This window comes from Monopterus albus, unplaced genomic scaffold, assembly GCF_001952655.1.
Source record: "Monopterus albus unplaced genomic scaffold, M_albus_1.0 scaffold7.1, whole genome shotgun sequence".
Lineage (NCBI taxonomy): Eukaryota > Metazoa > Chordata > Actinopteri > Synbranchiformes > Synbranchidae > Monopterus > Monopterus albus.
Window position 1 is genome coordinate 5428655 of NW_018127887.1, and position 14679 is coordinate 5443333.

At 41.8% G+C, this 14679-nt stretch overlaps 1 protein-coding gene across 21 annotated transcripts in view; it reads right to left on the reverse strand.

Moving 5' to 3' along the window:
- Window positions 1–14679, reverse strand: part of ppip5k1b (diphosphoinositol pentakisphosphate kinase 1b) — a 54983-nt gene that overhangs the window by 26880 nt on the left and 13424 nt on the right. For all 21 annotated transcript variants that reach the window (XR_002276798.1, XM_020622644.1, XM_020622726.1 and 18 more), the window contains exons 9-25: window positions 13900–14021; window positions 13242–13343; window positions 13003–13089; window positions 11852–11927; window positions 11495–11604; window positions 9358–9443; window positions 8367–8492; window positions 5721–5842; window positions 4997–5179; window positions 4630–4771; window positions 4161–4384; window positions 3292–3419; window positions 3037–3151; window positions 2376–2483; window positions 2160–2276; window positions 1533–1673; window positions 1181–1289 (exon numbers count right to left, since the gene is read on the reverse strand). Coding sequence is in view for 20 of the 21 variants with exons in the window: in XM_020622644.1 (XP_020478300.1) it covers window positions 1181–1289; window positions 1533–1673; window positions 2160–2276; window positions 2376–2483; window positions 3037–3151; window positions 3292–3419; window positions 4161–4384; window positions 4630–4771; window positions 4997–5179; window positions 5721–5842; window positions 8367–8492; window positions 9358–9443; window positions 11495–11604; window positions 11852–11927; window positions 13003–13089; window positions 13242–13343; window positions 13900–14021 (2098 nt within the window). In the remaining variant the exon portion in view is untranslated. The remainder of the gene's footprint in view (window positions 1–1180; window positions 1290–1532; window positions 1674–2159; window positions 2277–2375; window positions 2484–3036; window positions 3152–3291; window positions 3420–4160; window positions 4385–4629; window positions 4772–4996; window positions 5180–5720; window positions 5843–8366; window positions 8493–9357; window positions 9444–11494; window positions 11605–11851; window positions 11928–13002; window positions 13090–13241; window positions 13344–13899; window positions 14022–14679) is intronic.

Here is a 14679-nt window from a genome sequence, read left to right on the forward strand (position 1 = left end):
TTTTTTTGTCTTTAATCCATAATCATCAAAATTGAAACAAATAAAGGCTTGAAATATTTCACTTTGTGTGTAGTGAACTAATATAACATACAAGTTTCACTTTTTGAAACAAATTATTGAAATAAATGGACTTTTCCTCGATATTCTAATTTTTTGGCACATACCTGTACTGCTGACATCCATCTTTTAAAATTTTGACCATTAGGTCTTAATTGTGCAAACAAGAAACAAACTGCACCAAATGCAAAAGCAGTGCAATCATGTGAAACTAGAATGAACTTCTTTTCCTGGGGTATTTTCGGGTACTCTAACTGCATGCAAAAGGTCCTTAAGAGCTAATTAATATACTGTATTTTTCAATCTATTTAATGTTCCTGCTCGCAGTGGAGATTAAAAACCTGGTGACATTTACAATATGTTTTCAAAAGCACCACATATTCTTGGGTGATATTAAACTAACTAGTGAAGCTGTTTAAAGTAGCCAGGTATGACACACAGGTTTCTACTCCACTGAAGCACAGAGTGACTCCACTCCCCATTCTCACATTAATGGTTTTCTCCACATCTTAATTTTGCCTTGCACGCTTGTTTAAGTGTCACCATGTTAGCAGGTTGTTGGAGATCACATGCCCTTGGGAACTGCACACACAGCACAACAAAAGTTTGGGGTTTTTTCATGAGGGTAGCGGCTACAACACTGTGATCCAGAATGGTTTTATGACTGAGAAATGGGTTATTAGTCCCACATCAGTTCTGCAGCGTTATTTACTTTGAAATTAAACAGAAAAATGGCAAAATGCAGTAAACGTCCTCTGGTGTCACCTTATCACACAGTCGGGACATCAGTACATCTCTGAATGCTCTTGCAGTTAAATGTCAGCAACTCTCTGATGACCGCTCGCCCACATAGTTCAGACTCTGATCCTGTTTGGCTGCTGCTAAGTCATGCTGGAAGCTATGTGACCATGAGATAGTAAAAGAGGGAAAGACGGACAAACAGAAAACAATGACAGAGATGGAACGATGCGTAGGTGGGTGAGGGAGAAGTCATAGCCGAGGAGTTTGTGATGAGGACGAGGTCAATGACGACAGCTGAAGATAAATGTGATGTCAATGTGTCTGTTGGCATAAACACTCTGTCTCATATGCAGAAAACACAAACCAGACATGAGATGCCCACCTAGGCCACTGGCTGGTTTGATCTCAGGAGACTGGCGTGAACACAAGGGGAAGAGTCTGTGGGTTGTGCAGCCTTTGGAGGACTGGCTGGGAGAGGTCTCGGAGAGAACCTAAGTGGGACCATAGAGACCAGGAGTTAAGATTAAGATCATTACCCCAGTAAATAAGACCTGATGAGACCATTCACTTAAAGAAAATTACAGAAATTTGATTAAAAAAAGAAACACGTACTATTACTGAACAACACTGGTATGTGGAAACACAAAAACAGCCCAATCACACCCACTGAGTGTTGTAGCACTATTAATATTACATACATACTGTCTACTTGTAAAACATCAACATTATGATACCTCCATGGAACCTGCTTTGCGACCGCGAATCATGGGAGACCTTCGCAGAATGCTGATCGGCTCAGAAATAAGAAGTGCTTGGTCCGGCTGGTCGCGGGAGAGGTCCTCTAGACTACCCTGGTTTGGCATTTTGTCTTCATTCTGATTTGGTGAGTGAACATGAGAGTGAAATTTATTACATCAAATATATTCTTGTCCATGGCTCCACATCAATAAAAACCACCACGACATACTAACATGGTGCATGGCTGTTATCACACAAGACAAGGAGACTGTCACAAACACTATTTTGGTTGGCACTTATGGTGATGTTCTTGGTGACGGTCACATCCTCCACATACTCAGTTATGGATCCCATCACAGACTCAGTATACTCCCCCAGATTGATGTGTTGATTGACAGTGGCAACCTCTCTGAACATATTCCAGTCCGAAACATGCTTTGACTGTTCAGTTTATTGTTACAGAGTGTACATGTCTTCACAACACAAGGTAACAGCCTGCATACCAGAGCGGCAGTATACATGCAAATGAAAACTGCTTGATATCGACAAACAACAAAAATTAAACTGTAACGAGTAATAGTGACTCAAAACCCCAAAAGAGACAAAAATCCTCACACACACACCTCAGAAGAGGCCGGGCGGAAGCCGAAACCAAGAGGTACATTCTCTTCATCTTCACATCCTTTGACTCCTGGACTGAAATGAAGCTCAACATGGAAACGCTCCTCTGAGGAGGGGTCCTATTTTCCACACATATAAAGACATAAAAGTGCAGTTGTAAGGCTGAATACAATGAAAAAACACTTGTGGCACGGTTATGCAGCTCTATACAGGCTGACCTTGTTGTTGTCTTCATACAGCATGATGACAATCTGTGTCATATAGTTGAGTTCAGTCACAGCACTCAGGTAGTCCATCGCCTGTTTCCACTGCTGGTCCTTCTCCTCCTGACACACACAAAAATAAGCATCGATGTGCACATACACACATTCCATAAATACATGTAAGGTGACATCATGGTGTGAGACAGTGGTCTGTATTTACCAGCAAAACACTAATAAAATCTAATTTTTACAACATAGAATTGCACTCAATCATTAGTGAACCCTACAGTTTTGTCCAGCTCAGTGCTGAAGGGACTGGCTGTGCACATCAGGAGAGTTGCCTCCTGAGTGGCTCTTCAAGGTCATTTAGCCAAAATTGCAGTGATGTTAAAGTACAGAACATTTCTGATGTTGAATCATGTTAAACTACTCTCTCTTTATATCCCCCTCCAGCAGACGTCTGCTGATACAATGGCTTCAGACAGACTTACACACCAAAAAGCATCTCCATCTTATATGGACAGTAACCTTCTTGCAGGTGGGTCAACATTAAAAGGAGCATCAGTTTCTAGATCTACTGTTATTCTGGCCAATTATCAGCATTAGAATGCTGAAGAATGAGCGGCATCACTCTGAGGAACACAAATCTGCCAGATAACATTAAACCAGAGCATACATCCAGCAGCCCTCCGTAGCGGAAGATGCTGAGCAGAGAGTGGACGTGGCTCTCGCTGGTGAAGTAGAGGCGCGTGCGGACATGACGACCAGGAGACATTACACCCCGAGAATACCTGAACGCCAGGAGACAGAAAATGACAAGTAGTCATTCAGTAATCCTCAGTAACCATTAGCAATATGCAAACAGCCTATTTGAATGTAGCCTACAGTATATATACGTTTACACGTTTGTGTGTTCTTTAGTGGTGCTCACAGGGGGTGCAGCTTGTTAACAGCCTCATCCTCATGGGTCCTCTGCAGGTCCAGCTGGATTTTCTTCATCAGAGGAACACAGTAGGCCTGAGCAATGTCCAGTTTCTCTGCTTTGCTGATGCCATACTCCTGATATGGAAGAACAAAAGGCCATTTGAACACTTTAATTCCCTTATTTTTAATCTGCTTATTAATGGTCATAAGGATCCCACAGATGATTAAAATACATCAGTTAAGACTTTGGCTGTATGAAATACAACTTGTGCAGCTTAATATTCCAAAACTTGTATACATCTTTTACAAGTATGATTACACTCTGTAGGCAGTTTATTAGGTTATACTGGCCATTTTTAAATTATTTTGTCCACCTCATTCATAAAATGAATGTAGCTTAGCCTCAGCTTGTGACTCGTGTATCGGATACACTCCAGTCAGAGATAATCTTCTGAGAGCGTTCGAAACTGAAACTTGCCAGACGTTTTAACTGCGTTTTGTCGTTTTATAACACTGACCCAAATTCTGAAGGAATTTGCCGAATCTTCATAGACTCTTCTAATGATGCGGAATCAAAAACAATCCGGTCCAGCCCAGGGAAAAACAAGTTTATTCAGTTTCTCCAGTCGCACAGTTTCTTTTCAGTTAAGCAAAGAAATGACGTCGTCACTATGGCTTTGTGTGAAAGCAGCTCAACTTCATGAATGTATTATATAAACAATTTCAATAATAATTTCATAAAATTTTTAGTAATAACAAGGTTTAAATGATACATTCATGCTCAACTTTCACAAAAAAGCGAGAGAGACATTTCCCATCACCCTGGTGTTCCTAATAAACTGCCAGCTGAGTGTATATTTAGCATAGCCAAGTGACCTGTGGTATGACTATGTCAGCCAAGGCACGGGACAGTCTGAACAGCTCCAGCGTGTTCTCCAGTCCAAGCGAGGCATTGTGCTGCGAGTCGTATTTGATACAGTCGTAAATGTCCGGGATCTTGCTGATGTCGTAGCGCCCGTTCTTCGTGCGGAAATCTCTCTCCAGTTTGGACCAGCGCTGCAGCATCAGCTCCAAGGTCTCACTGTGGTAAAGCTGCAGGTCTGGGAGGAAACACAAGATGACCCACCATCACCTTTTAACAGAGGCTAAATGTTAAACAGGAGTATGTCTCTGAAAATACACATGGCATTTAACTACATTAGATCATTTCAACCTTCTCAGCTTGGATCCCGCTGATAGACTGAACCAAATAATTTGGCTTTAACAGAGTGAAACATTTGGACCAGCTGAATATTTCTCCTGTGTACACCTCAACTTGCACTGAGGTAGCAGAGGCTCACACTACCTGCAGACTTGGGGTCCTCCAGTCTCCTTCGAATCTGTGAGGTGAGGCTCTGGATGAGGGTATGCACCTTGTCACAGGTTTTGACTGGATTCTCTATGACCTTCATGGAGTTCACCAATGATGGACTGGCTGTTGGGGCCAACTGGGACACAATGGAAATTGGAGAGAACTGATAACATGTTCTACATACCATCATATGAAAGAAAGCTGTCAGGAAGGTGATTTTTCCTTAGTGAGGAAAAGGGAGCACTTGGTTTGAGCTCCGTGCTAATGCAAATATGGCAGAATCATTGTTATGTGAGACAGATCATCGTGCAGCTCTAAGTAATTTAAATGTTCAATTCACCATCTCAGGTTTGCCGCATACCTTCTGATAGTCCTCCAGTGTAAACTCTAGGTCCTTCTGCATGATTTCATGGAGCCTGGCTTTGACCTTCTGCTGGCAGTCAGTCAGAGAATCACTGTCGCTGTCCAGCAGTCCGTTCATGTTGGCACTCTTCACCATCTGGACAAGAATCGGAGTCAGCTCACCTTCTAGAGCCAGCAGACCCTGCAAAGAAACCCGAGAACCTTAAGACCTCATTCACTAATGCGTGTATACAAATGTTCTTACATTGCACACAAAATTACCATGAGATTCATGATACGCACACCAGCCCGTTTTGTTATTACCCCTGTGCGTATGTTAGTAAATCTGAATCATTCCAAATGACAGACGCGTACCTGCAGTTTTCAATTGTCATACTGCCACGGCCCCATTACTCTATACAAGCAAATATGTTTGCCTAAAGGTGTCTTGTGGAGAAAGCAGTGAAGCTGTAAAAAAAGGACTCGAACCTGAGGAGGTATCGAGTGAGAGCGGTGTGTTCGATGACTAAGATGTCCTAGGGAACTGCATTCATTTTGTGGTTATTTAACAGGCTACATTTGGCCAATGCATTAGTAAAGTAGTGGTTAAAGCCTTAATATATTAATAATATGATGCTGGAACAATTTGATTTCAAGCATGCAAAAAGATGTTCTGAGCTTGAGATGTCAAAAGTTCCCTCATAAGTGCTTAAATATTCTTTCAGGTACTGAGACAGAATTACCTTGGCAAAAGCGGCAGCTGTCATTTGCACCCTGCCTTCGTCAGAGGCATAGATCTTCAAGTCGTGGCGGTAAGTGCTGTGCAGGCGCAGGAGGCCACACCCAGGAAACCCAGCATAGTCACCTGGAAGATTGTACACAGATTAAAGCATCAGTGGTTACAGCACTAAGATGTACAAAAACACTCTCATTAAAAAGAAACAACTGAACCAGGGAGGTAGTTAAAGGAAAAGAGGGGGAAAAAAACATGTTGATTTTACCTAGAAGTACCACGAATTTCCATTAAAACATGGGCACGCAGGCAACACAGCACCTGAGGAGCTGCAACTTCACTTTCACTTCAAACACATCATCAAAATGCTTTGTCAGACTTGTGACCAGTGTGGTTCAAGCTATGAATAAAATGAAGTGAATAGATGTTGAGCAAATCCCAAAAATGACTGAAGACAGCTTCACTGCAGACTGTAGCTGTAGGAGGTGGGTGCACACCAAATACACGGATGCTTCATGCATTAGTGCACAGATGAACAGCCTGAAGTTACACTATTGACTGCTCTGGGTTGTCATGCCCTTTCTGACAAAGAAAGATCCGATGCATGTTGAGAACTTAAGCCCTGTTGTGATCTATAATCCAGGCTAGCATAGACTGGCTTTGTTCAAAACAAAAAACATCAAGAACTCATGACCAAAATATGCGAGATTGATCCACCATAGCATAAAACATCAGACCTGCCATCAATTGACCTGCCTGTGTGTATATGAGCAAGTGACCAAAAACAACATCTGCTATGGTGGATCACCTCGGGAACACAGCAAAAACAACAACAACAATCCACAGGAATCTCAGGGTAGTACAAACGGGACTAGTCGCACGGTGATATGAAACAAAATCCTGATGGAGGTGAGAAATTAGTGGACGTTGCAACAGAATGAAGGCGGTGATGTCCAGGAAATGCTTCTCTTACCAGAGTCAACAGGGGACTCACAGCCAAGGGACCAGTGGTTACTGGCTGGTAGTTTACACAGTGCAACAACAGATAAGAAGAGAAGAGCAGTATTAACACACAAACCTTGTGGTGGAGAAAGAGGAATGAAAACAGCAGCTGGGATGGGAACTGGTGGACAAATTTCAACTAACCATTACATCATGTTCAGTTCTGCTACAGGTTGTTTTTCCTGGGAATTCTTTTCATGCAAAGCATTATGGGTCGTTCACACGCAGTATGGTGCAGACGTCAGAAAACATCTGTCCATTGTAGCAGAGCATGTAAATTATGTGCTCAACCCAACACAACTCCAGAACTACAGCATCGCCAGAGCCCAGTGCACTTTGTTAGAAGGGAAGAGAGATCTTCATGTAACCAGCAGGTATGACCTCTTACTCACCAAATTTTATTCTGGTTAAAAAGGTCAAGGTAAAAAAAGATCAGCTCTAAACTATACTTTGAGAGGATGAAAAGCACCGCTACATTTCTGTCTTACGCACTTTGAGCAACATCCAGCCACACTCCTTGGTTACTGTATTACGTTCACCTCTACAGTACGATCTAATGCAATCCAGTGCAACAGCTCTGCTGTAATCAGTAGTATTCTTTTACAAACATTATAAAGGCCAGTTCTTGTTTATTCACCAATATGTTCATAGCTGCACTTTTGTTTGGATTAAAATGTCCTAATACCCTTCTCTCTTACTGGATGTGAATGGAGTTCATTTCAACACCACGACAAACTACAAACTCAGCAATGAACATCTCTGACAATAAAAACAGAACATTATTACAGTATCTCTGTAAAGCCAGACTTTATGGCTGAGCTGTTGTATTGGACTCCATTAGATTTTACAGGTGTACTTAATAAAAGTCACCACAGAGTAATTTTTGTTCATGACCTTCAGACCCTCCTGACATAAAGATACCACTAATCTCCACTGTGGTTTTCACTGTGCAAGCCTGTTTAATCTTTGACTATAAAAAGCAGCCACCTCTGCAACACAAAACCCACAGAAGAGGCAAAAAAAATTATATAAAGACACTAAGTTGTTTTTTTTTTTTTCAAACTAAATTAAAAAGAATTGTGATTAAAAAATATATTTTGACATGACCTCATTAGCTTTTCATGTATCAGTCCATTTTATTGTTCTAGTTTGGCAACAGTTTTATAAACGCACCTTTATGAATGTACAAAGAAAAACACAGAGCCGAGACACTGAAAATCCGATTTGTTGGATGGAAAGAAATATTTAGGAGCACAGAAAGGTGTGTGTGGGAAGACAGAAAGGACTCAAATTATCTTTATATTTTTGTGCATGTTTGAATTTTCGGTTATAGGCACGTGTGTATGTCTCTGTAGGTTTGTGTTTATCGCTCACTTGCTCTCAAAGGAAATTCCAAGCTTAAGCAGTTTTGAGAGGTGAAAAGTCAGGGAATTATTAAATTGAGAAAACCAGGAGATGTGGGAATTGTGTAACTAGTTAACAGCAGAGGAATATAACAATAACATACACACACACAAAAAAAACAAACAAAAAGTACACACACACAAAAAACAAACAAAAACACCACCAAAGGTTTCATACAAAAGCAGAAAGATCCCTAATGAGTGCATGTATTAGCTGGTGTGTACAGTGTGTGAGTGTGTCTGGTTCATACCTTGACCTCCAGGGTACATGCAGCGAAAGGCCCTGCCCAGCTCCTCAGCCTGAACCCGACCTGCAGGCGTCAGCTCCCCGCCCCACTTCAGCACCAACAGCAGAGATGGGCCGTCCTTCTTAGAGTCTGGAAAAACAGCAGCACTTCTGTTACTTACATCAGAATCAGAAAAGTCTTTAATTAACAAGTACGTTTGAACATACTGTACAGGAACTTGACTTCGATACAGAGTTTCTCACTGATCACTATACAATAAAACTTAGCACCTTCAAAATGTTGAGTTATTTTGTGTCCAAGGTTTCTTTTGACAAGTTGCACAAGCATGGATGTCACCTATCTATTTACCAGCAATATTTTGCCAAGTCATGTCAAATCACAGAACTTCTTAAATTTCACATCAATAAACCAGCAGCAGTGTAGGGAGAATTTAGCTGCTGGGCGCCCGCTAAACACGTGTTCCTCACCCCCCCCCCTTCTCCGATTAAGAAGCAATCTGAGGACCACTGTTGTATGGTGGATAGACCAGATGGGCACCACTTAAATCCTGAAAGTCACAGCAGCTTCTCTAAATTTTATATACTTGCATGAATTTCATTATTCACACTATAATTAATACATATAAATGTGTTTAAAAATAAAATAAATGCGATTCCCATAGGAAATTACATTACTGAATGCATGGTGAAGACCACTTGCAGTGCCTTCACGGACCACCCGGGGGGCTGAGGACCACTGGTTGAAAACCTCTGAACTACATGTAAATGGCTATGATTATTATAGTTCTTCTTATTTCTCAAAATAAAACTTACTTTTCCCACAACTTACATTTGAAGTGAAGTATATAACTGAAATACCATTTATGTGCGGTCACCCTTTATTTTATTTTCAAACTTGCGTTGCTTGTTTACATGGGACCAGTACACACACACACCACCATTCAAAAAGAACTACTGTGGACACAAACACTAATTCTGTGAGAGTCTGTCTGTACCTTCTTCTTCGCTAGAGGCTTTAAGTTGACCGTTACGTAGGTAGGTCAGCTGGACTTTTCTGTTGATACCTGAGAAATGACCGTACCTGGTAGGAATAAATACACACAAACACAAAGCAGACACATTTTGATATGCACAAACATAGACAGACATACAGTAAAGCACACATACACACACAGACAAAATAATTAGAATTATTTGACTGAGGGAAACAGCAGACTCTTTACTCCACTGACTCAAGGCAAGGCATTGAGCACTAAACTACAGGAGGTTTGTGGTACGCTGCAGTCAGTGCTCAGGAACGCCAAGTGAGGCAGATCGATGCTGCAATGAATAGGACAATCTGAAGCATCAACTGTAGGGGCTGAGATATAAAGTAACTACATGAAGAGACAGATGTAAGTGATGCAGCCTAAATCCAACAGAACTGTAGCATGTCCAGGAGGCCTGGAACAACCTGCCTACCGAGGGAGGTACATCGAAAAACTGTGCATGTATGTACTATGTGATAAGTGGCGCTACAAAGACAGGTCACACCATTCATTGATTTTGTTTAGTTTTTCTCTGTTTACTGCACTTACTGATAAATAAAAACTATTCATGGCAGTTTGGGAAAGCATCCTCACTTCACTTTACTGTCTACATCTTTTGCCCAGGACTGTGTATCAGCTGGAAATAAAGTGACAAGCCAATACGTTTAGCCGTTTCCCCACTGCCCAGGTAGCCAGTGTAAACTCGCCACACCTCGGCTTTTGACGGCAGTGGGAATGCAGCTACAGGCACCAATGACTCTGCAATCAACATGGGTTGTTATCCACTTTGCCTCAGCTTGGAACCAATAGGAAAGCTAAACTCGGCTAAACCCACGAACGTACGCAATGACGCGCGTCACCATCAGCCGCCTCAACGTGAATTCTATCAGTTTTCATTTAATCAACGCTCTAACATGGTTCAGTCTACACTGAGTTTCTATGCTTTAGGAGATGAACAAAAGTAAATACTAAGAAATAACGCTGGCCGTCTCACTAGCTCCCATGTTGCTTTGTTTACCAGCCCACGTATTTGACATCACCAACGCAATGACGTCAAATATGACTTACTAGAGGGGAAACAAGCTCGTCTGCTGGAGAGCCGAGCCAGGTCGGTCGGCAGTGGGAATCCTGTTAGAAGCCAGTTAAGAGCCAGATTAGTCGGGTATTTAAAAAATAAAAACATGTATACACGGTACTTCTGGTGGGAAAGCGGTATTCCACTGAACCGGATTATTTTCATATTATACTCATTCACTTCATGACAGAATTGTTTTTCTACCTTGATATTTTAGGACTTCTAGGTTATTCTCTGTGGAGAAGCAAATTACTGCACCAGCACATTACTAAAATTAGTATAAATGCTGATGGAAGGTGAGAGGAAGGAAGACAGAAGATCTAGAGACTAGTGATTTGTGGTGAGGACGGCATGCACATACAATAGCACAGCACACGCATAAAAACATATGTGTCCACTGTTAATGGCAAAAAATGAACTGATGTTACTGGAAATGATGCGCTCAGTATACAAAGCATTAGAAATGCTTTCCAAATACCAACACAAACTAATGCTAAACTACCGTCTTTACCCAGTTCATGCACATTCATCTACAATATGATGAAGCTTCACAGCTTTCATCTAGATTCAGGTTGATCTGTGTCAGAAAGATAAAAGGTGTTCCTAATATTTTGTACACAATCTCTGAAGACTAAAAAAGGAAGGCGGTAAATCCTCATCCTTTAAAGTGAGAAGGGAGAGGGTGCATACTGAGTGACATTCAAGATGGATTCCCTTTTGGAGAAAAATCAGAAGGGTTGGGCAGGAGAAAGAGGGATAGGGAAGGGAGGAAGAGATAAAGCAAAGAGTTAGAGACACAGGAGGGAGGGAGTGAATAACAGAATAACAAACGTGTGCGACTGTGAGTATGACAAAGATGACTGGACCTCAGTGGAGTGTTGGAAGATGAAGCTACTTTTGCACCGTCAGCCGCCAGTGAGTGTGGGCAACTGCTGGTGAATGACGGCAGGAAACGGCAAGATGACTGATGGTGTGTGTGTGTGTGTGTGTCTGTGCGAGAGTGTGTGCCTGATGTGTGGCGTCACTCACATCTCCAGGACAGTCTTGAGCTGCTCCAGTTTAGATTTCTTCTCCTCAATCTCACAGTCGTTGTGCTGGCCCAGTTCAACCAGTAGCAGCCGGGCAATGTCCAGCACTTCCTGTAAACACATAGGCAGTGATTCAGAGCTGGACTCTTGTCCAGACTGAAACCATGTGAAAGATGGCAGCTTAGGATACTGTTTTCTAAAAACATGACACAGTGACAGGCTGAGTGGGTTCAGAAAGCCAAGTGCACCTGTTTAGACAACAAAACAAGGATCATTCGTGATGTATAAAACGTATTTACTTGTAAAGGGGCAGAGGAGAGAAGGCGTGGGAAAAAACAAGGAAATTAATCTCACTCACCTGAAGTTGTTTTGGCTTTTTTAGCTTTATCTTTCCTGACTTGTATCCTCCGTATTTGTCAAACAATTCAAAGAATCTGTGAATAAATAAAACAGCAGCATTAAGAATATAGCTGCAATATCAACTGCTTGTTTTGTTGAACTGTTTCTAAAAGGAAAAGATGATGGACTTCAGTTGTTCTGGACTCAAAATATGAGGCAGCAGCAATGGGTAAGGCGGCTTATGCAGAAATATACAGTGTGAAATACTGTGACTACCCGAGAACAGATGGACTAAATGGAAACTGTTGTAAATGAGCAAACAGGCTGAGCAGGATGTTAAGGGCCTTTACTCTTTTAGAGTTGTGCCTTTTCAAATTGTGAGACTGCAAACTGAATATCTGTAAGTCCTACTGTATTACCAGGGGAGAAGGAAAAACATCTTCATGGAAGAATGCATCCATGAAATGTCTGTAATATAGTAAGAACACAAAATCTGTCTTTTGAGGTGTTTTACTTAGTGCATAGAGGAATCAGTGACGTCCTCAGGCAAAGAGCCAAACCTGGCAGGAGCCCTCCCTGTTTAGAATTTCACTGTCTAAGTAGATGTAACAGGATGTTCTAGTGTGCAGAACACTGTGGCCTTATTCTGATAGCAGGGCACCAGACAGACAGCAACATAGGAACACACAGGACAACACAAAAATGTAAGAGTTTGAACAACAGCTTAACAATCTCAAACATAAAAGCTATTTTTTGGGTAATGCTACAGTATGTAATTTTATTCAGATCTTTTCGCTGTAGAAATCTGCTCCAAAACGTGTCTTAACGTGGAGCGGTGCTGTCGAAACCTCCTGTGACCCAGACTCACTGAACAGCACTGGCAGCAGTGCAGAGATATTCTAAAAGGTTTTGAGCAGGACTGACCAGTCAGAGTTTCATTTATTTCTGCTTTATCATTAAGTTTTGCTGCATTCTCATTTACGGTTATTTCATAAAGACATATCTGAAGACCTGGGCAGAGCACAATGGAGCAGGGAGAGGGAGCGCTGGGCGGAGGAGAGTGCATTGATTTGAAGATTCATACTAGTGCTACCTTAAGTTACATATTGCAGCTTTAACATTACATTTGATTTCTAATTGATTTAATACAATTTCTATCACAAGACTTACAGAGGATGTCGGACCTCCATTTTCATCTTTTGTTTTGGTGTGCGATCTCCATGCCGGATGATGGCAATAACACAGCGCAACTCCATCCTGAAGAAATTAGAGAAGGGGATGGGACAACGTTAAAACAGAAACTCAAGTGAGTCATATGCAGAGTAATCCACTGATCAACTGTATTTTCCAGGCTGTCCAGGAGCCCTGGACACCAAATAACCATAACAATTTTGTTTTTCAAAACATACATGGTTCCTGAGGTCGTTGGAACGATGGGGATGTCTTCAGCCTCCATGGGGATGGACCAGGGGATGTGGAACTGTGGCGCTAACTCCCTCATTACAATGTTCCTGATGAGTCAGACAAACACAGGCCATTCATTCTGCACACTCCTCCTTGTGCCAGTCAGTCTTATAGTAATTTAAAATGTTAAAGCTGTCTCAGAATTCATTGGATATGCAACTAAATGGAACTAGGTGCATTAAGATAATCCAAAAAGCTTCGATCGAGCCCAGTGCTGGTTCTCTTACTACAAGTCACACTTGCTGCTAAGTAGCTACAGTCCAGATTATACAAATTACAGCACATCAGAATCAGCTTTATTGGACACACAAGGAATTTGACTCTGGTACAGAGTCAAACACTAAAACATGTGCAGTGTTCCTCCCTGGAAAGCAAAAGCCCAGTACAGGAACTGGAAACATAGGAATGGTTTTCAAAAATGTTAGCTTTATTGAGATGCTTTGATATATTTGTGCTTCCTGAGGGTTAGGTTTGGTTTCATATTGGTATGTGAGCTTATGGTCACAAATAAAACTCCAATTATATTTCAGTATTCTACTCAAAATGATGTTTAAAGTGGTAGAAAAGTTACAGCTCAGTGTTTACCAAGCCGATGTCACCTACCCTAGGACTTTGGCACAGTCGTCGTAGTACTTCATGGAGTTTTTGACGAAGCTGAAGCCGTTAACATCGCAGACGAAGGAGTGGCCGTTGGCTCTGAGCAGGTCAAACCCGCAGACCGTTTGCTAAAAAATCACACACAACAACACTGAGATAAAACTTCTTCTGTCTGTCTGTATATGTGTGTGTGTGTGTGTGTGTGTGTGTGTGTGTGTATAAACATACATACATACATACAGTCAGTTACAAAAAAAGTTATACATTAATTTGCATTTTCATGAATGAAATAAGTATTTGATCCCTTTGCATAACGTGCTTTAGTACTTGGTGGCAAAACCTTTGTTGGCAATCACAGAGGTCAGACGTTTCTTGTAGTTGGCCACAAGGTTTGCACACATCTCGGGGGATTTTGACCCACTCCTCTTTGCAGATCCTCTCCAAGTCAATGTTTCGTTGCTGATGTTTGGCAACTCGAACCTTCAACTCCCTCCACAGATTTTCTATAGGATTAAGGTCTGGAGACTGACTAGGCCACTCCATGACCTTCATATGCTTCTTCTTGAGCCAATCCTTTGTTGCCTTGGCCGTGTGTTTTGGATCATTGTCATGCTGGAATACCCAACCACGACCCATTTTCAATGCCCTGACTGAGGGAAGGAGGTTCTCACCCAACATTTGACGGTAAATGGCCCCATCCATCCTCCCTTTGATGCGGTGCAATTGTCCTGTCCCCTTGGCAGAAAAACACCCCCAAAGCATAATGTTTCCACCTCCATATTTGAC